This window comes from Loxodonta africana, chromosome 13, assembly GCF_030014295.1.
Source record: "Loxodonta africana isolate mLoxAfr1 chromosome 13, mLoxAfr1.hap2, whole genome shotgun sequence".
In the NCBI taxonomy this organism is placed as follows: domain Eukaryota; kingdom Metazoa; phylum Chordata; class Mammalia; order Proboscidea; family Elephantidae; genus Loxodonta; species Loxodonta africana.
The window spans coordinates 41,165,437-41,185,716 of record NC_087354.1 but is presented as its reverse complement, the minus strand read 5'-3'; the positions used below and the strand labels follow the sequence as shown (position 1 = coordinate 41,185,716).

Here is a 20,280-nt window from a genome sequence, read left to right as displayed (position 1 = left end):
CAGGGCCTGGAGAATGGGCTGCATTTCTGGAAGTGCCCCTTCCCTGCCCAGACCTCCCTGCAAGTGTCTTGGCCTGTCTGGGTCTGACCTTTCCCTCACTGAGGCCCTGCTAGCTCCCCTGAGCCCTGCCAGAGGCCCAGGTCCTGGGACTGAACCTGTTTCTCTCAGCCTCCCAGATGACTATGTCTAAGCCAAGGGACCTCTGACCCTTGGGTGGGGAAACTGGGCAGGCCTCACTCCTGGATGAAGGTGACACCATGCCCCTACCTCCTGACAGCCTGGTCAGCCCATTCTCTGCAGGGCCCAGGCCAGGTGTCAGGAAGGGGCGTGTCCAGCCACCAGATCTTTGGAGCTTAACTGGGGGTTCAGTTCCCCGCCCATTTTGTAGACCAGGGAACTGAGGCTCAAAGGGGGAGGTTGCTCCCCCAGGACTCTTGAAGAGTTAGGCCAGCTGTCGTCTCATCCGCTGTTCTGTGGAGCTGGGCTGCTGAGGTTGGAGGGGAGTCAGGCAGATGCCTTCACGCATCAGGGATGCAGGTCCCCACCCTGGCCCAGGAAGGACCATGTGGGGTGAGCATGTGCTCCCTGGCAGAGGCCCAAGAGAAGGGAGAGGGCTTCCGGCCCCAGTTCTGCCTGGGTCTGGGCTCAGGCACCATCAGCACTGCCCATGGGATTTCCCCTTGGTGTCTGAGGCTGGGTCCCACTGGTGGGATGCAGGGGATGCAAGTGGGCACCCGTGTGGCAAGGCGAGAATGCCTGGATTCTAGCCCCTAGCCCTGAACTGCAGCAGCCTGGTGGTTAGTCCAGACCCAGCTCTCCCTCTCCCCCTTCCTCCTCAGCCCAGCTGGCACAGGAGCTTGTTCAAGTTCAGAATATGAATGGGACCAGGATGGAGAATGTGGGAGCCCTGTGACCACTGGCAGTGCCCTACACCCTTGGCATGGGAGCATTGTCAGGGTAGGGACACCTGCAGGGTCTGTTCCAAGCTCCCCCCACACCCTGGGGGTTCCAGTGTCTGCCGTGGTATATCTGCAGCAGGCACAAGGCAGAGGCAACGAGAGTGAGGTTAGGAGTGTGGACTGATCCTCTTGCTCCGAGAGGGAGGTGGGGTGTCCCCTGGAAGATGCTGAGCTGTGTCTGGGCCTCCTTAGGACTGCTGACAGTTTTGTCCTACTCAAGACCCCTGCCCTTGGTTTAGAGTTTTTTCCTGTTGCCCTGATGTGCTCAGTAGAGAGGCCCCAGCTGTCCTGGGCCTGTGAGGCTCCGCTTACTCGACTTCCTTTATCCAGCCTGAGGGGCTGGGGCTGGGGCTGCATGTGGTTGGGCGCTTTTTTACCTACTCTGGGCTGTGAGGATGAGGCCCAGGGACCCAAGGCCTTTGTGGAAAGGAATCTAGCTTTAGGCTAGCATGTGTGCAGGGAAGTGTTTTTTCTAGGTGAACTTGGTGCCTTCTGCCCGCTCTGAAGTGGCTGCTGTTGTCTCTGCATTGGGTTGAGGACAAGAAAGATGTCCTCCAGCACCATTGCAAAGGGCACTGGGCCCAGAGAGGCTGAGCCACCACAGTGTCCCACAGCAAGTGTTGGGGAAGGGGCAGAGTTCTAGCTTTCTCCAAACTAGCTCCGGCAGGGGCTGAGGCCTGAGATCCCACAGTGACGTGGTTGCCCCAAAAGTCGCCAGGTGGCCTGACCTGTCAGCGTGTCCTGATTGGAAGGACGGCCTGGATCCAGTTCTGGGTTCCATCTTTTGAGGGATTTTGAAGGCTTGACACCCAGTTCCCGAAGAACAGAGTATTTGGCCTGGGAAAGAGGAGGTAGGGAGCGAGCACTGGTCATCTCCTTACTTGTCTGGGGGCTGTTCTGCGTCCCAGAGGCTGTCCCACTGCAGAAGAGGCAGGCGTCATTTGTCGAGGTCCAAAACACCAAGGCCAGAGCGGGAGGGCAGGCAGGTCCCAGGGAAGCAGGTTCACTACAAGAAAACTACTCATGGACTAATATCCTGAAGTGAGAAAGTGACAAAATAGCACTACAGAAAGTTTAGAAAACAAAAATCATTCCCTCTTTCTTCACCTGACGGGGTGACTGCTAGCATTTTGAAGTTTCCTGCCAGTCTCTTCCTGACTCTATTCCTTCCTCTGGTGTATGCCCTAACACCAGTTTTCATTTAATGCTGTTCCCATAGACACATTCTCATGTTGTTCCCCCGTCTGACTTTCCCTCTAAAAACCTACAGAATATTCCAGATAGTTCTGCCTCAGCAACTTCAGCCAAACCCTGTTGCTGAGCTTGTGTGTTGTTTCCATCTGTCGCTGTTGAGGTAGTTGTTACTGCAGGTCCCAAAAGCAGCCAGGGGTATTGGAGAGAGTGGGCAAGTAGACATGGTGTCCAGGCCCAGCATTCCATTTAGTCCAGGGAGGAGAGACCTTGGGCAAGTCACTGGCCTCTGAGCTGGAATTCTTTTATATGTATGAGGGATGGTGGTATTTGCTTCAGAGGGAGAGTGAGCTAATTAACCAGGTACTAGAAAGTGCCTGGCACAGCCCCTGGCCTCTAGTATCCCTTTGTAAGAATAAGCCCCAGGTGGCATCATTGAAGGAATGACCACCACAAACTATACATGCCACACAGGGTGGAGGTTGGCTGACCGCTCACACAGCAGGGCAGAGCTGTGGCCCTCTGAAACCCTCTGGCTCTGAGGTTCTAGGCTACTGTGGCCAGTGCCCTGCCGGGCCACCCTGCCTCTCCCTCCCCATCACAGTGTGATTGGCCGGCCCAGGACATGGGGCTGGTTAGTTTCTGGGGCCTGACCCCACCCTTCCCCCATCCGGTCTCACAGCTGAGTGGGCTAGGCCTCTTTTCCAAGAGCCCGCTGCCTCCTGCCTCCCAGCTTGGCTACTTCCTAGGCAACCCCAGTATTTCCCCCAGTGGACGTAGAACCCTACTTAACCCCCTGGTGAAACTGAAACCTAGGCTAGGAACCCAGGCATCCTGAGCCCCAATCCCAGGGCAGCCATGCCAGCTCTTACCTCCCTTTCCCAGTGGCCAGAGGAGGGAAGAAAGCTGGCGGATTCTAGAGCCTTCCAGTGGGGAGTTCAAGGGAACATAGAGGGTCTGCAGAGTCTGTGGGGACCTTTTGTTTGTTAGTATCCTCTTCAGCAAGTGTCCCCTAGGTCTAACCTGAGGCTGTACTGCTGTGACTCACCTTGCTTCTTCTTGCTCTGCCTTCTGTGGTGACCAGAGTAACTGGAAGGGGCCTCCTGGAGTTGCCCCATAGGCAGTGGGAGAAAATCATTTCTCAGCTTGGCACCCTCCTAGTGACCCAGGACTAACCTAGGCAGAGGGTCCTCCTCCCCGAGGGGCCCATTCACTGCAGAAGCCCCTCAGGCCAGTGACTGCAGACTTTTGGCTGTGGGGTGCTCCCTCCCTTCTGCTCTTGGGGCAGGGGAAGTGGGCATTACAGCTGCCCTCCTCTCTCACAGCTTGGGCTGGGATGAGGTCACAGGGTGGAGTCCTCCCTAAGATACTGGTCTGGCTGGGGTGAGCCCTTTGGGTGTTTCTCAGCCTCCCCCTCTTGGCTGGGGGACAGGATGGGTGGAGGAGCAGGCTGCCCCCATGCCAGGCAGGGAGCACTACCTCCCTTCTTCCTCTCCTCTGGGTCCCTTCATCTGAGAGCTGGAAATAGAATCCGCTAAGTAATGATTAAAGTCAAATTCAAACCTAAAAATAAAGAGCTGGTGAAGAAAGAGCTAGTATGCTCCCTGCATGGCTGAGGGGAGAAGCGAGCAGGGAGAGGTTGGCCTTAGGCTGAGTCTCTGCTCCCTGTTAGGGGCTGAAGCCCACCAGGGGATCAGAAGAGCACCACCCATTGAATACTTGGTTATCAGGTACTGTGTAGCACCATTGGTTGGAGACTGCACCAATTGGAGGTAGACTGGCAGGACCAATAGAGAGTCCCATTTCTCCCATGGGGAAACTGAGGCCCAGAGGGAGAAGTGGTTTGTCCAGGACTGTCCACACCATACCTGAGGAGCACCCCTTGGCAGGTCCCCAGGGGCTGGAGTACCCCAGGCAGCCCAGCCCACCTTTTCCGCCTAATGGGTTTCTCTTCCTGGTTTTGAGGTGTTGTGAGGGGGACAGCTTCTCATCACACATGAGCTATGTACGCCTTGGCAGGGGCTAGGCCTCTGACCGCAGCTTCCCTCTGCCTCTCCCCTCCCCTTCCCTGGTCTGGGCCCGGAGGAGGAGTCAAGGAAAGAGCAGGAAAGGCTGTGGTGCCCCCCTGCCTGTGCTTCCAGCACGGTTGGAACCCTGTGGGCCAGGGAAAGCCTGGGTGTCACCTGACCCCTGGCCAGCTGAGCACCTGGTCCTCACCCAGCCCCATGCATCTGTGTCCTGTGCTGTCCACACTGCAGGGAGATCATAGGGGAGAATGAAGAACCAGTAGAGACCAGACTCAGAGGAGTCAATTAGGGAAGGCCTGTGGCTCCGACTTCCGGCAGGGCTGGTAAGAGTTCAAAGCTGGTGATCTGCGTGGGCTGGAGCAACCAGGAGGGCTTCCTGGAGGGGGAGGGCCCATGAAAATCAAGAAGCATTTGAGGAAGCGAGGTCCTTACTTGGAGCTTCTGCCCTCTCCAGGGCTGCTGGCCTCTCTATTCTCTAGTTGCTATGTGGCCTTGGACAAGCTCTTGGTCTGTCTGTGTTACGCAGGGTACAGCAGACCAGCAAGGAGTGGGCACAGATTTAATCCATGCTTCCTAGAGCTGGGGCCAAGTTCCAGGCGGACCTCACCTCAGGTGCCTACCCAGCCCCCTTGTCTCTAGCACCCCTGTCCATCTCTGTCCACTTTCAGGCTGGGCCCAGGGAAAGGTTGGAGGGTTTTCTCCTGACCAAAGTTCAGACAGTTCTGAGCTCAAGTCCCCGCTTTACCCCTTGGAAGTTGAGTGACCCTGTCCTTGTCCTCGATCACACAAGGATGTCTGTACTTGCCGCACAGCGGGGCTGGGGCTGGCTCCGTGGGCGCTTACTCCCATACTTTCATTTTCACAGCTCCGCCTACTGAGGGAGCTTGCTGATAAGCCCCTCCCTCTTTGTCCCTCCAGTGGGGAGCAAGTGTGTATGTCCATTTTGATGAGTCCGTAGCTTTTACTTTCTGAACTGAGTGTTCTGCCCATCCCAGCCCGGAGATGGGGAGCAGGAGTCTGGGGCCCAAGTTCTAGACCACTCATGGGCCTCTGGGGCTCAGTCTCCTCATCCATAAAGTGATTAGGGGATGTTAGGGTGAGGGACAAGGACACCACTTGATTTTTAAGGGTTTGTTGGAGCTCAGGTGCAGTGAGGCTACACGTAAATTGTATGCAAATGAATATGCAAAGGCGATAGCCTGCGCCTGGGGATGCTGAGGGAGCAGAGGCCTGGGTGAGGGCCCTGGGGAGGCCTGGAGTCCCCGCTGCCCAGCGCGTGGCAGTAATTAGGTTCCTGAGCGGTAATTAGAAACCTTTCTGGGCCAGGAGTAGCAGCCTCTAGCTGCAGCGTTCATGGGGGAGGAGGCTCCCCCATTAACCTCCTCTAACCCCAGCCCCCACCTCTCCCAAACCGCTTGACGGGATTTCCGGTCCCACTGAGCCATTGGGGCCAGGAGAAAAGCCAGTGAGTTGCCGTAATTTGGTTTTTAATATTTTTCAGCCAATGAATTTGCCTCTCCCCTTAGGTCGGGGGTGCTGGAGACTCAGGGATCCCGGGGTGGGGTAGGTGGGTAGCGGCCGGGGGAGCACATAGGAGCCAAAGTAGGGTCTCCTTCCAGCCCTCCCCTGGCCCCTAGGGGTGTTTTGGCATCTCCGAGGGTCTCGCAAATAATTCGGCTGCTCCCGGGCCCTGAGACATCTGGGCGGTGGAGGTGCTGGGGGTGCTGGGGTCAGTGGGAGCCCTCTAAGGGTGCTGCCTGCTGTGTGGCTGGGGATGTCCCAGTGCCAGCAGCCTGAGTGCCCTCTGCCAGGGAAGGTGCTGCAGAACCAGGGGTGGGGCTGAGTCTGTTGCTGCCAAACCAGCCCAACTGCTCTTGGGCACCCCGCCCTCAGGAACACTGCCCTTTCACGGGGGTGTTCCCAAACCTGAAATCTAATCCTGTGGGTAGCTATCCTGTGACCTGTAGGAAACTTCAGGGCCTGCGTTCAAAGCCTCCTGTGACTCCCACCCTGAGCCCTGTTCAGCTGTAGCAACCTCTGTACCACCCTCTGTTGTTGTGTGTCCTTAAGTTGATTCCAACTCGTAGCAACCCCACAGGACAGAGTAAAACTACCCCATAGGGTTTCCTAGGCTGTATCTTTATGGGAGCAGATCACCAGGTCTTTTCTCCCTCGGAGCGGCTTGTGGCTTAGAACCCCTGACCTTTCAGTTAGCAGCCAAGCACTTAACCATTGCACCTCCCACCCTCTGTGAACCTCCCCCCCCGGCAAAAAAAACCAAACCCATTGCCCTCTAGTCGATTCTGACTCATAGCAACCCTATAGGACAGAGTACAAACTGCCCCATTGGATTTCTTAGGCTATAATCTCTACAGAAGCGGACTGCTACATCTTTCTCCCGCAGAGCAGCAGCTGGAAGACTCGAACCGCTGACCTCTTGATTAGCGGCCAGGCACTTAACCACTGTGCCACAGGGTCCTTCTACCCTCTGTAGCACCATTTAATTTAATCCTGGTGCCCCACCCCTGTGCTTCCACCTGAAATCCTTCCAGGGCCAGCTCCACCTCTGCTCCCCCTTCTTCCTGGGAGCCTCTCCCCGTAGCCCCTTCTCTCCTCTGTCTATTGAGGCATTGAGCACACTAGGCAATGGTGGACTGTCCAGTAGCCAGGATGGAGAACAGGAACCAGCTCGGCTTTTTGTTGGGGTCCTCAATACCCAGCCTGGGCTGGGCACAGGAGAGCACGATGGGTGAAGTTCTTGGAACCCCAGAGGCAGTCTGCCCGGGCCCTTTCCTCCATCTCCTGCCCATTCCAAGCCGACCAAGCCTGAGGCTGGGCATGTAGAAAGGTTCAAAAAACAATGGATCCAAGAATGAGATGGAAAAGTGGACCTTTCTAGTGCCTGTTGCCTCCAGTGACTGCCCCACCCCCAGAGGGTCCAGCTGGGGCTTGTGGCAAGACTAGTGTCTCTGGGGGCCAAGGCCCCGAGTTCCCCCAGGTCTCTTGTGCACTTCCCTTTTCAGTGAGTATTTTTAGCTGGGTGTAAACAGTTACTGAAGGCTCCCACGCCCCATTGGACACTGGAGGCTTGGTGAGGGGGCAGGGCCGGAGCCCCTTGACCTACTCGGGCCCTCAGCACGTGCCTGGCTTTGGGGTCTGCAGCTGCCCCTGGGGTAGGAAGAGGGCAGCCTGGGAGTGTTGAGGCTCCCAATTCTCCCTCCCTTCCCCCACCCCCCATTGCCATTCTGGGCTCCCAAGAAAGGCTTGCCTGAGGCTGTGGCCACTGACCTCAGTGCTTGGGCACAATGCCCAGCCTGTTCCCGGGACCCCAGCACAAGGGCTGCTGGGAGCAGAGTTGGGAGCAGGAAGTCAGAGTGAAGCATTGGCGCTGCCACATCCGAAGCCCCTTGTCCCTAGCCATGTGGGGGTGAGGTGACAGCTGCTGTCCCTTTGGGGGTTAAGTATAGTTCCATTGGTTATGAGACCATGGGGCTGGTACCTCAGTGTGCTACAGCCAGCCCCGCTTCTCCCATTCATTCATTCAGCCAGCCAGTCAGCCAGCCAGCCAGCACTCATTCACTGAGCAGCCACTCTGGGCCCAGCTTTCCCCTTGCAGAGCTCCCGGTCTGCCTAAACCACAGGCCAGGACCAATGAGGTTCTTATTGGCACACGGGGCGGGGGAGCGGGCTGTGAGAGGCTGCGGAGGCCTATGGCAGCCAGCCCAGCTGGGGAACCAAGGAAGGCCCCTGACAGAGCTAATTTTTTTTTTTTTTTTTAAAGTTACTTATTTTTATTTGCTGGAGAAGGTAATAGAGGCACATAGTTAAAAGTCAAACAGGTCCAAAAAAGCAAATAGACAGTGAAAAGTAAACTTCACTTGTACTTCTGGTTCCTAGTGTCTTCTTAGGTCCCTGAGGCAACCGCTTCAGTTTCCTCTTCTCTTTCCACAGATAACCTGTGTATATCTGAGATTATGTGTGTATTGTACATCCTCTTTTAAAAACACAAATGGCAGTATAACATAAAGTTCTGCACCTTGCTTTTTTCCCATCCTTTTATTTTGAATATTTCAGACCTCTAGAAGAGTTGAAATAATAGTATGATACCCACACATCCTTCACCCAGATTCCCCAGTTCTTTACATTTTGCGACATTTGTACATATGCACGTGTAGATGTATTTTTTTGCTGTTTATTTGCACGTCAGTTCAGTACTTTAGCATGTATCGCTTACAGGAGCACAATGCTCACACTTAAGAAAAGTAACGTTGTTTGTTGTTGTTAGGTGCCATCAAGTTGGTTCCGACTCACAGCAACCCTGTGTACAACAGAATGAAACTGCCCGGTCCTGTGCCTCCCTCACAATCGTTGCTGTGTTTGAGCCCATTGTTGCAGCCACTGTGTCAGTCCATCTTGTTCAGGGCCTTTTTTTTTGCTGACCCTCTACTTTACCAAGTATGATGTTCTTCTCCATTCTCACTTCGAAGGAGCATTCAGGCAGTACTTCTTCCAAGATAGATTTGTTTGTTCTTCGGGCAGTCCATGGTATATTCGTTATTCTTCACCAACACCGTAGTTCAAATGTGTCAATTCTTCTTTGGTCTTACTTATTAATTATTATATATCATATTATCTATTATTTACATTTCCCCAATTATCCCCAAATGATTTTTTTCTTTTTAATATGTTGTTGTGGTTTGAGTGACAGTTTACAGAACAAATTAGTTTCCCATTCAACAAGTTATATTCATTTTGTTTCATGACATTAGTTGCCATACTCTGAATGTGACAGCACTCTACCCACTTCCTCCCTGAGTTCCCTGTTTCCATCCGCCTGCCTTTGCTGCCCCCTTCCTGCCTTCTGAACTTTGTTTTTGGGCAAATACTTCCCTTTTGGTCTTGTAGGGTTGAGTGTTCTGAGCAGCACATCCCTCATGGGTGTTAGTGTTCTCTTCATAGGCCTGTCTATTGTTTGGCTGAAAGGTGATCCTCAGACGTGGGTTCAGTTCCAGGTTCGAAGGTTGTCTAAGGGCCATAGCCTTGAGGGTTCCATCGTTCTCTGTCAGATCAGTGAGTCTGGTCTTTTTTGTTCATTGGAATTTTGTTCTACATTTTTCTCCCACTCTGTCCAGGACCGTCTACTGTGATCCTGATGAGAGCTGTCAGTATTGGTAGCTGGGCACCATCTAGTTCTTCTGGTCTCAGGCTAGTGGAGGCTGTGGTTGGACTGATTGCTTCCTTGAGACTTTGATTTTCTTCACTCTTCTTTGCTCTAGATGGGGGGAAAAAAAAGGGACCAATAATTTTCCAAATGATTTTTTTTTTTTTTAATTTTTATTCTGCTTTAATGAAAATTTACAAACCAAGTCAGTCTCTCATACAAAAACTTTTATACACCTTGGTATATACTCCTAGTTGCTCTCCTTCTAATGAGATAGCACACTCCTTCCCTCCAGTCTCTCTTTTCGTGTCCATTCTGCCAGCTTCTGCCCCCCTCTGCCTTCTCATCTCTTCTCCAGACAGGAGCTGCCCATATAGTCTCATGTGTCATCTTGATCCAAGAAGCTCACTCCTCACCAGCATCCCTCTCCAACCCCTTGTCCATGTCTGAGAGCTGGCTTCAGGAATGGCTCCTGTCCTGGGCCAACAAAGTCTGGGGACCATGACCCCCGGGGTCCTTCTAGTCTCAGTCAGACCATTAAGTCTGGTCTGTTTACGAGAATTTGGGGTCTGCATCCCACTGCTCTCCTGGTCCCTCAGGGGTTCTCTGTTGTGTTCCCTGTCAGGGCAGTCATCGGTTGTAGCCAGGCACCATCTAGCTCTTCTGGTCTCAGGCTGATGTAGTTGCTGGTTTATGTGGCCCTTTGTCTCTTGGGGATAAATTACTTTCTTAAGTGAAGCGTCTTTATGTCCTATTGAATCTAGTGCATTTTTGCTTTCTCCCAGCCTTTTTTGTCTTTTATTGGAGTGGGGAAAGAGAGTCTTTTATTTTGAGAGTCCAGGCTAACTCTTCTGGGTTTGTCTGATTGCTTCCTCCTGACTGGGTTCAGGCTGAACAGCTCAGCAGGAACACCACACAGGTGATGTGTGTCCTCCTCGGTGCACCCTATCCGGAGGCACATAGCATCTGCATGTCTCATTCTTTGCAATGCTTAATTTGATTACTTGGTTAAGGAGACGTCTGTCTGAGATCCTTATTGTGAAGGTGGCGTTTCCTCTTTATGATTAACTGGTGGGGGGGGGTATTTAGAAGCTGTATTACTGTCCTATTCCCCCAACAACTTTTCCCTCAACGACTTGAGCTGTTTTCTTTTGCTCGTTTTACTTAACATGTGATTGAGAATGTTCTGTATCGGCACCTACAGATCTCTGCTGTCCCCAGCACAGCTGGAGGATGCTGTGGCCTCTTAGGGATGGTTGGCAGTTTATTTACTTGGTGCCCTATTAATAGACAGAAAGCTTGTCCCCCATTCTCTTGCTACCACACAGAGTACTGCAGGACGGCCCTGCTGCATTTTCCTTAGGCAGGTGTGCAACAGAAGAGATTGGTCAGCTGCTCCTGGAAGGCTATGGGGAAGTTCCATGGGAAGGAAAAGGGATGGGTAGGACATGCCAAGGCAGAGAGGTGGGCAGGGCACAGGTGTCCTGGGAACCGCAGGTGGGAAATGAGGACTGGATGAGGTGCTGGGTGAGCCAGCAAGTCCCAGAGAGGTCAAGCAACTTTACCAAGGTCACACAGCAAGTTGGTGGCAGAGTTAGGTGCATGACCCAGAGCCTCTGACTCCCAGGACAGTGTTCCTGTACTGCCTCCTTAAAGTGGCCTGGCCCCAGGTTCACATAAGCCCAGGAAACCCTCCTCCCGCATGCCTGACCCAGGCAGGATTATGGAGGCCTTAAGTTTATAGTATGGAGTCCCAGAGTAGCACACGAGGTTAGGTGCTCAGCTGCTAACAAAAACATTGGTGGTTTGAAGCCATTCCGAGGTGCCTCAGAAGAAAGGCCTGGCAGCTACTCCTGAAAGGATCACAGCCATTGAAAACCCTATGAGGCAGAGTTCTACTCTGACACACCTGGGTTCGCCACAAGTCAGAATGGACTCCGTGGCAACTGGTTTAAGTTTGTAGTTTTCCTTCCGGTGACTCTGGCTTTTGCTCGGCCTCTGACCTGTTGGGAGAGGGGGTCACCCCCTCGGCATGGCTCAGAGGGACTCTCAAGGCCTTAGGGAGGGGGCCCTGCAAAGACACAGGCTGGAAGGCTCATGACCTCACCAGGGAGGAGCCATCAGAGGGTCAATGTATCCTGTTTCCAGGGTGTCTGCATCCAGGCAGCTTTACTCCCGGTGCTGAGAGGCAACAGCTCCAGCTCTCAGAACAGCCCTGGGAGCTGCCGGTTGTCACCAACCCATTGTTCAGATGCGGAAATTGGGTCCCAGAGTCACAGCAAAGGGGGTGGATTTAATGCTTCCCTATCCTCTCCAACTCATAGCGACCCTATAGGACAAAGAAGAACTGCCCCATAGAGTTTCCAAGGAGCACCTAGCAGATTCAAACTGCCAACCCTTTGGTTAGTAGCCATAGCACTTAACCCTATGGTCGCTATGAGTCGGAATCAGCTCGACGGTTTGGTTGTTTTGTTTTTCTCTCCTTTCCAGATCCTCCATGTTCTTCAAAGGCCAGCTTCTCAATGAAGCCCACCCTGACCACCCCTAGGCTTGCCCCTTCCTCTGAGCACCCCACCTCTGCCGTCTGTGCCCTTCATGGGTACTTCTCTCTCCTCTCTCCTCCCATGCTAGGCCAGTGTCCCAACCTGACAGCAGCTCCTTGGGGACACCTTGTGGGGCACTCCTGCAGAGAGGCCCTGAGGATAGGGTGGCTCAGCAGTCTGACACCCTGAGTATGAAAAGGTGCTCACTCACAGTGTGACCTTGCGTCTCTGGCCCTCGACCTGGGTCCTTGTCTGTGAAATGGGGATGATGATAGTCTCTCTCTGAGTTGTTGTGGGGCATTTGATGAGCCATATGTGCCAAGGACAGGGCCTGGCGCAGAATAAGTGTTCAGAAAACAGGGGCTGTGATTATTTTTACTATTATCATCAAGTCAGTAGGGAGGTGGCTGCAGCAGCTGCAGGCCGGGAAGGGAGTGTTTGCAAACTGACAGCTGGGAGGGTGACTAACGGTGCCACAGCCTCCACGCCCTCCTGCGGTGGCAGCAAGTTTTCGGAGCAGGGGGAGGCACAGAGACATGGAGAGCAGGCAGGGTGCTACTCAAAAGGGCCTGAAGGTTGGGGGCCGAGCCAACCCCAGCAGGACCCCAAATCAATCAAACTCTGGGCTGTCTCTCCTGACTAGCTGTGTGACTTGAGACAAGTTGTTCAACCTCTCTGAGCCTCAGTTTCTGCATATAGAGGGGTTGGAAGAACTCACAGCTTCCCCACAGCGTGGAGTCCATGGTTCCTATACCCCTGTGACTCAGTAGTGTGCACATGTGTGTGTTGGTGTATGGGGGAGGTCCAGTTCATCCTCTTTGGCCCTCAGTTTCCCTGTCTGTAAACAGCAGGGGCTGTTGGGCTGGCCTCTGAGGACCAGAAGGCCATGGGTTCTGAGAGGAAAGGAAGCCCTTCTGTCTGGAGGCGGGGAGGGGGCTCATGCCAGGCCTTGCACCAACCACTTCCAAGTCCAGGGTCTCATCACACTGCCTCCACAGCCAGCTTGTAGATCACGTCCTCACCTTCCGGGGTGAGAGGTGTGCGGCGGGGAGGGGTACAGTCATTTGCCTGAGCTGTGCACTCACACTCGGCAGGGCCAGGTTTTGAGCCCAGATCAGCCTGGCACTATAACCAGGTGTGAGGGCTTGAAGTGGGGGTGGTCTCCCAGGCTTGGGCAGTGGCCAGGCCTCCCCAGCTCCTGCTCTTCTGGGTCATATGCCCCCCTCTATAACACCCCAGATTTCAGGCCCCTCAAAATCAGCCCGGCTCCTCACATTGGCATCTGAAGCCCCCTGCCGCCCAGCAAGGCTTATGCAGGCCCACTGGAAACCATCCCCTACAGGGGGGCTGGCAAGGGGTGCTCAGGGCCCTGGAGCTCCCACCCTTCCTCACCATCAGTATCCAGCCAGGCCAGTTTCTCCCAGCTGTGCCTGTCTCCTACCCCTACACCTTCACGCAGGCTATGTGCCAACCTGGGGGCCTTCCAGCCCACCGTCCACCTGTCTAAGCCCCCCGGTCTTCAGTGCCCAGCTCCAGTGCACCCTCCTGCAGGAAACCCACCTTATTCCACAGGCCTCTCTCACTCCCCCAGGCACTTGTACTGAACTCTCTTCTCCCACTGCCTGGCCTGGGACAGGGGCTAATGTTTATGGCCATCAGGCAGCCCCAGACCTTCTCCATTCTATACAACGAGCCTGGGTACAAGGTGCCTGGAAGAATTTCTCTTCCAGCATACTGTGACCATAGACAAGTCCCTGACCCTGTCCATGCCTCAGTGTGCTCATCTGTAAAAAGGGAACAGTAGCCCCAGTCCCCCTTGTTTCCTGAGGTGGTGGTGGTAGGAGCCCCGGGCTGGCCCACAATGTGTGTGTGTGCATGTCCTTGCGTGCGTGCGTGCGTGCGTGCGTGCGTGTGTGTGTGTTGTGCAGGGAGGGAGCTGTGTGCTGCTTTGGGAACTGGGGTTGTCTGGGGTAGCTTTTTTGGGAGGTAAATTTTGCTTCAGTAAACATGGCTGTTGTGTACCCTCAAGTAGATTCTAACTTATAGTGTCCCTCCCTGACAGAGAGAACTGCCTGGTAGGGTTTTCTAGGCTGTCATCTTTATGGGAGCAGATCAGCAGGTCTTTCTCCCAGGGAACCGCTGGATGGGTTCAAACCACCAGTCTCTGAGCTAGTTGCCGAGTGCTTAACTGTCGCGCCACCAGGGCTCTTGAAGTAAACGTGTGCACTTAAATGAGCACAATTGTGAGGGCACAAACTCAGTGAGTCACCCCGAAGTGAGCCGCCCAGTCATCTGGTTTGGACAGTCCGAGTGATCTGTACCCAGACACCCCTCACACTCCCTCCAGCCATCACCCCCTTCCAAGAGTCATCACTGTCCTGACTGCACTTGTCCATTTGGCCAGATTTGGCACTTTAGGAGATGAAATCACACAGCCTGTGTGTCTGTCTGGCTGCTTGTTTTCCATTATGTTTAGTGTGTATCAGTGTTATTTCCTCACTGACTTCTTCACATTTGCTGCTGGTAGTAACCCACTGGTTGTGAATATACCACAGCGTGTCCATTTTTCTCTTGGTGGGTGTCTGGGTAGTTTCCAGTGTGAGGTTTATGGCGCGTCGTGCCGCGGGGGGTGTTCTCGTGCCTGTCTTGAGTGTGGGCCTAGCAGTGGGATGGCTGGTCCAGGGGTCGGCGTACACTAGGCTTTCGGGATAACTGCCTGGGCAAGCGTTCAGAGGGTAAGGCAGTGGGAGGCCCAGAGAGGCTCCGTGACTTGCCCAAGTCACACAGTAGAGCTGCTCTGGGCCTTCCCCACAGACCATTTGCCAGCCTCCAGAGCTGGGGCCGATGGGTCAGGTGGGACAGGGGCTGCTAACCGCCCTCCCCCAAGCCTCATTTGTCCCTGTCCGCCATTCTTTCACGTCTCTAAGGTTCCCTAAGGACTTGGGCCTGGTGGCTTCCTGTGTTCCTGGGTCCCTCAGTCAGCATGCTCCTCCTCCTCCTCTATGCAGTGCACTTGGGAGAGACCCTGAGCCTGGCCTGGAGGCTCAGGGTTGGGAGGGCCCTCAGGCTGCTGAGGCTGGAGAGGGAGGCCCTACCCCAAGTCCCAGCTCCAGGAAGCCCTTGGCACCTGTCCATACTCCTCTGAGGAAGGAGTGGGATCTCAGTGACTGGGTGGGAGCTGTCTCCTCACACCCCTTCTTGGTCTCCCCCTACCCCCTTGCAGCTCTAATGGTACCAAAGTGACAGGTTAGCCACCCTGTGACACAGGCACGCAGATTTCCTGAGAAGATGTCGGCAATACAGGTACCTCAGGGCTGGGGGCCCGGAGCAGTCAAGCACCCCCACACCGTCAGGTGCTGAGCAGAGGAGGGAGAGTCGGGGCTTAGATTGGTCCGCTCCCACTCTTCCTAGCCCTCTGTCCCAGCCCTGGCTTTTAACAAAGTAGAGTTGTGGGAGCACTATCAGACACAAGCCCCTAGAGGTGGACACAGGAGTGGGGCTGTGGGGGTCTCAGCTGGGAGGAACCCCAAGTCCTCTGGGGGAGGGGTGTCACCCAGGCTCACAGGGAGGCTGTGACCTCAAAGGTGTGGGCAGGCGAGTGGAAAGGGGCCCCTGGCTGCACCCACCCACCTGTCACCTGGCCTGCAGGCCGCTTGGCCATCCGGTACAGAATGTATTGCCAAGTACAACTTCCACGGCACTGCCGAGCAAGACCTTCCCTTCTGCAAAGGAGACGTGCTCACCATTGTGGCTGTCACCAAGGTAATCAGAGACCTTACGTGCCCAACTCCCCACCCTCCCACCTCTGGGGCTTGGTTTTGTGCAGGGGAGGGTAGGGGCTAAGAACATGTATGGGCTGCCCTGTCCCCAGGACCCCAACTGGTACAAAGCCAAGAACAAGGTGGGCCGTGAGGGCATCATCCCAGCCAACTATGTCCAGAAGCGGGAGGGCGTGAAAGCTGGCACCAAACTCAGTCTCATGCCGTGAGTACTTCTGAGACAGGGTCAAATCTCCCAGTCTGGGGTGAAAGGAGGAAGAGGAGTCCCTGGTTCTTTAGAAGAGAATCAGAGGAAGACAGGCAGGCTAGAGTAAGGGGCTGAAATGTACATGTCACCTGTGAGGGCTTCCGGAAACGAAGGAAAGGACAGGGATGTTGGGCCTCAAATAGGAGGAGGATAGGAGTAGGAGGACCGAAGAAAGAAAGAGCATTCTGGGAGGAAGGCACAGCACATGCAGAGGCTGGGGGGCGTGTGTGTGTGTGTGTGTGTGTGTGTGTGTGTGTCCCCATGTGTGGCCTCCAGGGACAGGGAAGCAGAAGATGAGGGGAGGGCCTTGAATGCCTCACTGAGCAAGTGAAAACCATGGGGATCCTGAACAGAGGGAGGACCTTCCGAAAGTGGAGGCTGTGATGGGAGGCACCAGGGTCAATACCCTTGGGCCACCATGACCTGGCCTGGCCGCCTGCCCCACCAGCTGGTTCCATGGCAAGATCACACGGGAGCAGGCCGAGCGGCTTCTGTACCCGCCAGAGACAGGCCTATTCCTGGTGCGGGAGAGCACCAACTACCCCGGGGACTACACGCTGTGTGTGAGCTGTGACGGCAAGGTGGAGCACTACCGCATCATGTACCATGCCAGCAAGCTCAGCATCGACGAGGAGGTCTACTTCGAGAACCTCATGCAGCTGGTGGAGGTGAGCAGGGCCTCCCTGCCGTGCTGGCCTTGCCCACACATCTGAACCCCCTGGCAGGATTTGGCACATAGACCTGGGTTCTAGTTCCAGTCCACACTCTGGCTGGGTGACCTTGAGCACGTGCAACCTCTGTGAGCCCTGCCTTCCTCATATGTGGACGGAGCATCTGCTGTGTGCCAGAATTGATCTCTGACTCCACAGTACTGCCACCCACAAAGAGAGTGACCTTAGCCCTATTTTGCAGACAAGGCTCAGAGCAGTTAGGGACTTGCCTGAGGTCACACAGCTACAAAGTGGGTGCCAGGACTAGACTCCAAGTCTGTCTGATCCCGGAACTAGCTCCCCCCAGCTGCACACAGAACCACATGTCCACAGAAGTGTGTATATAAGCATGTCCTTGGGAGCTGTGCACCTGGATGCCCAGGGCCCCCTGTACTCCTGCCCCCCTGTGGATGTGCCCACAGGTGAGCACACCCCACCCAGCTTCTAAGGCTGGTTCTACTGGCCCAGGCCATGCTTGGCATCTAGCCGCTGCAGCAGGCAGGCCTCCAGTTGCCTCCCTTACTGTCCAGTCCTGCTGGCCTGACTTGGTCTGGGAGGGCCCTGGACGTGACTGGGTACAGGGCTACCTCAGGACACTGGTGAGGCCCAGAGTAGTAAGGACAACCGAGTGTCTGTCTAGCACCTGCGTGTGGGGTACCATGGGAAGTGGACTACGTGTCAGAGTCTTGGGCCTCCCTAACCCTCGCGCTGCCAGAAATGGGCAGTCCTGTCCTCCCTCCCCTTCCCAGCAACTCCAGACTGGGCAGGACCAGCCTCTGCTGCCCTCTGGTGGTCAGACATGGGTGGTGCATGTGAGCCAACTGTGTGGTAGAAGCAGAGTGGGGGCTGCTTCTGAGTGCCTTCCCTCGCCTCGGCAGCACTACACCTCAGATGCAGATGGGCTCTGCACTCGACTCATCAAACCAAAGGTCATGGAGGGCACGGTGGCAGCCCAGGACGAGTTCTTCCGAAGTGAGTGCCACCCCCGCCCCAGCTCCCAATTGCCACTCACCTCCTCCCACCGAGGCTGCCTAATACTATACCCCAGCCTGCAGCTCTGGCGACCTCCAAGGAGCTCACATACATTATGAGGTTCAGTCTGCCCCTGTCACGCCAACTGTGATCCCCAGCCTCAACACCCCTCCCTGATTCCTCCGTGTAGGTGGCTGGGCATTGAGCATGAAGGACCTGAAGCTGCTGCAGACCATTGGGAAAGGGGAGTTTGGAGGTGAGAAGGGAGGGTGTGGGAACCCAGGAGGGGCCGAGGTGCTGTAGGGAGTCCAGAGAACAGCCCCAGCCTTCTCTCCCCGCAGATGTGATGCTGGGCGATTACCGAGGGAACAAAGTAGCCGTCAAGTGCATCAAGAACGATGCCACTGCCCAGGCCTTCTTGGCTGAAGCGTCGGTCATGACGTGAGTTGGGGCAAGAGGTGGGTGGGATGTCACCCAAGCAGGGGATGATGGGAAGGCTAACAGGCTTTTGCCACCACCATCTACCCCAGGCAACTTCGGCATAGCAACTTGGTACAGCTTCTGGGTGTGATCGTGGAGGAGAAGGGCGGACTCTACATCGTCACTGAGTACATGGCCAAGGTGGGTGCCTGCCCCGCCATCCAGCCCCATCCTGGAGTTAAACCGTGAGGCACGGTCTTTCCAACTGCCCTGAGACTCCCCACTGTGCCCCGGGCCCCTGTCCCTCAGTCCCCTCCCTCTAACTAAGCTTTGAAGCCACCCAGGGCTGGGCTTTTGTGTTAAGTCATCATTTTTTGACTATGACCCTGGGCAAATCACTTCACCTCTCCAAGCCTCAGTTTCTCATCAGTGGAATGGAGATGATAACAGTGACTACCTCCAAGATTTGTGAGAATTAAATGAGATAATACCTGAAGAATACTGAGCATAGTGTCCAGCATGTACAATTTAATACACATTTAGTGATGTCCTGACACACCTGGCTCCTTCCCTTTTCTCCTACCTCCCATGGGTGTCACCACATACCCAGCCCCACCATTCCTGAGGGCTGGAGGGCAAGTCTGACCTGTGGGGCTGTCGATCTGTCTGTCCTGCAGGGGAGCCTGGTGGACTACCTACGGTCGCGCGGACGGTCGGTGCTGGGCGGAGACTGTCTCCTCAAGTTCTCACTGTGAGTGAAGCAGCCCCTGGGGGAGGGATAGGGGAGCTCTCCGGGTTGCAGGAGCCCCAGTCTGAGGGAACATGTGACTGGCCTGCCCCACAGAGACGTCTGTGGGGCCATGGAATACCTAGAGGGCAACAACTTTGTGCACCGGGATTTGGCTGCCCGCAACGTGCTAGTATCCGAGGACAATGTGGCCAAGGTCAGCGACTTCGGCCTCACCAAGGAGGCCTCTAGCACCCAGGATACGGGCAAGCTACCAGTCAAGTGGACAGCCCCTGAGGCCCTGAGAGAGAAGGTGGGCAGGTCTCTCCCCAGAGCCTGAGCGGGGCGGGGGGGGTCCTGGGTCACCCTGGCCCCAGAGTCCCAGCATTTAACACTGCTTCTCCCACTGCACATGGCAGAAATTCTCCACTAAGTCTGACGTGTGGAGCTTTGGAATCCTTCTCTGGGAAATCTACTCCTTTGGGCGAGTGCCTTATCCAAGAATTGTGAGTGTGGGCACTAGGGCCAGGGGCAGGGCTGGGACTGAGGCCTGGGAGCAGGTGCGGGTTTGGTCAGGTTGTGCCTTCAGGAGCTTCCAGGCCATTTCTTCGACCTGGGTCTGAGGCAGCAGAGAGGGGATCCCCAAAGAAGGGATGGTGGGCCGAGGTCTCCTCTAGGTTCAGGCCCTGCATAGGCTCACACCACCCCTGCTCACAGCCCCTGAAGGATGTCGTCCCTCGGGTGGAGAAGGGCTACAAGATGGATGCCCCCGACGGCTGTCCGACGGCCGTCTACGAGGTCATGAAGAACTGCTGGCACCTGGATGCTGCCATGCGGCCCTCCTTCCTGCAGCTCCGTGAGCAGCTCGAGCACATCAAAACCCACGAGCTGCACCTGTGACCGTCTGACTCTGCCCAGGCCATGGGCCTGTGGGGACTGGACCTGGAGAGACTGTGGGCCTGGTGCCCCTGCTCACTGGGCCCAAACCTGAACTGAGCCCCAGCGGGCCGGGGGCCTCTTTGCTCCAGCCTGTGCCCCCTCTGGCCCCCCAGGGACCCCACCTAGGCCTGGCATCTTCTCATGGACCCACCTGTGGGTCATGGACTCACTCTAAAGAGGTCAAGAAGGAAGGAGGCTGAGGAGCGGGAGGCAGATGCCCCCACCACGGCCAGGTCTCCCCTGGCCTCCCATCTCTCGCCTTCTTAGAGTTTTATTCATTTCCTTTTTTGAGATTTTTTTCTGTGTGTTTATTTTTTATTATTTTTCAAGATAAGAAGAAAGAAAGTACCCAGCAAATGGGCATTTTACAAGAAGTACGAATCTTATTTTTCCTGTCCTGCCCGTGAGGGTGGGGGGCGCCAGGCCCCTCTCTAGGGACCCACGCCCCACCCTTGTTCCCCATCCCGTGTTGCGTGTCCCATGTCGCCTCGGTCGCCCGTGTTTGCGCTTGACCATGTTGCACTGTTTGCATGCGCCCGAGGCAGACGTCTGTCAGGGGCTTGGATTTCGTGTACCGCTGCCGCCACCCACCTGCCTTGTGAGAT

The 20,280-nt window shown here is 55.3% G+C and overlaps 1 protein-coding gene and 1 long non-coding RNA gene across 9 annotated transcripts in view; one reads left to right on the top strand and one right to left on the bottom strand.

Annotated features, from left to right (window-relative positions):
• Positions 1 to 7,355, bottom strand: part of LOC111751620 (uncharacterized) — a 17,693-nt gene extending 10,338 nt beyond the window's left edge. Inside the window, exons 1-3 of one of the 7 annotated variants that reach the window (XR_010317400.1) lie at positions 3,199 to 7,355; positions 3,023 to 3,116; positions 1,841 to 1,995 (exon numbers count right to left, since the gene is read on the bottom strand). This is a non-coding gene — a long non-coding RNA (uncharacterized LOC111751620). Of the gene's footprint in view, positions 1 to 1,687; positions 3,117 to 3,198 lie in introns of all 7 variants that reach the window. The other 6 variants (XR_010317402.1, XR_010317401.1, XR_010317403.1 and 3 more) reach the window with 6 other exon arrangements.
• The window catches only part of CSK (C-terminal Src kinase), a 20,725-nt gene extending 445 nt beyond the window's left edge, over positions 1 to 20,280 (top strand). Inside the window, exons 1-13 of one of the 2 annotated variants that reach the window (XM_064267271.1) lie at positions 3,357 to 4,500; positions 15,105 to 15,184; positions 15,530 to 15,643; positions 15,753 to 15,865; positions 16,356 to 16,575; positions 17,496 to 17,589; positions 17,780 to 17,845; positions 17,931 to 18,030; positions 18,120 to 18,210; positions 18,687 to 18,760; positions 18,854 to 19,049; positions 19,156 to 19,242; positions 19,454 to 20,280. In XM_064267271.1, the coding sequence (XP_064123341.1) occupies positions 15,170 to 15,184; positions 15,530 to 15,643; positions 15,753 to 15,865; positions 16,356 to 16,575; positions 17,496 to 17,589; positions 17,780 to 17,845; positions 17,931 to 18,030; positions 18,120 to 18,210; positions 18,687 to 18,760; positions 18,854 to 19,049; positions 19,156 to 19,242; positions 19,454 to 19,636 (1,353 nt within the window). In that variant the 5' untranslated portion in view covers positions 3,357 to 4,500; positions 15,105 to 15,169 and the 3' untranslated portion in view covers positions 19,637 to 20,280. Of the gene's footprint in view, positions 1 to 3,356; positions 4,501 to 15,104; positions 15,185 to 15,529; positions 15,644 to 15,752; positions 15,866 to 16,355; positions 16,576 to 17,495; positions 17,590 to 17,779; positions 17,846 to 17,930; positions 18,031 to 18,119; positions 18,211 to 18,686; positions 18,761 to 18,853; positions 19,050 to 19,155; positions 19,243 to 19,453 lie in introns of those variants that run through there. The other variant, XM_003413822.3, reaches the window with a different exon arrangement.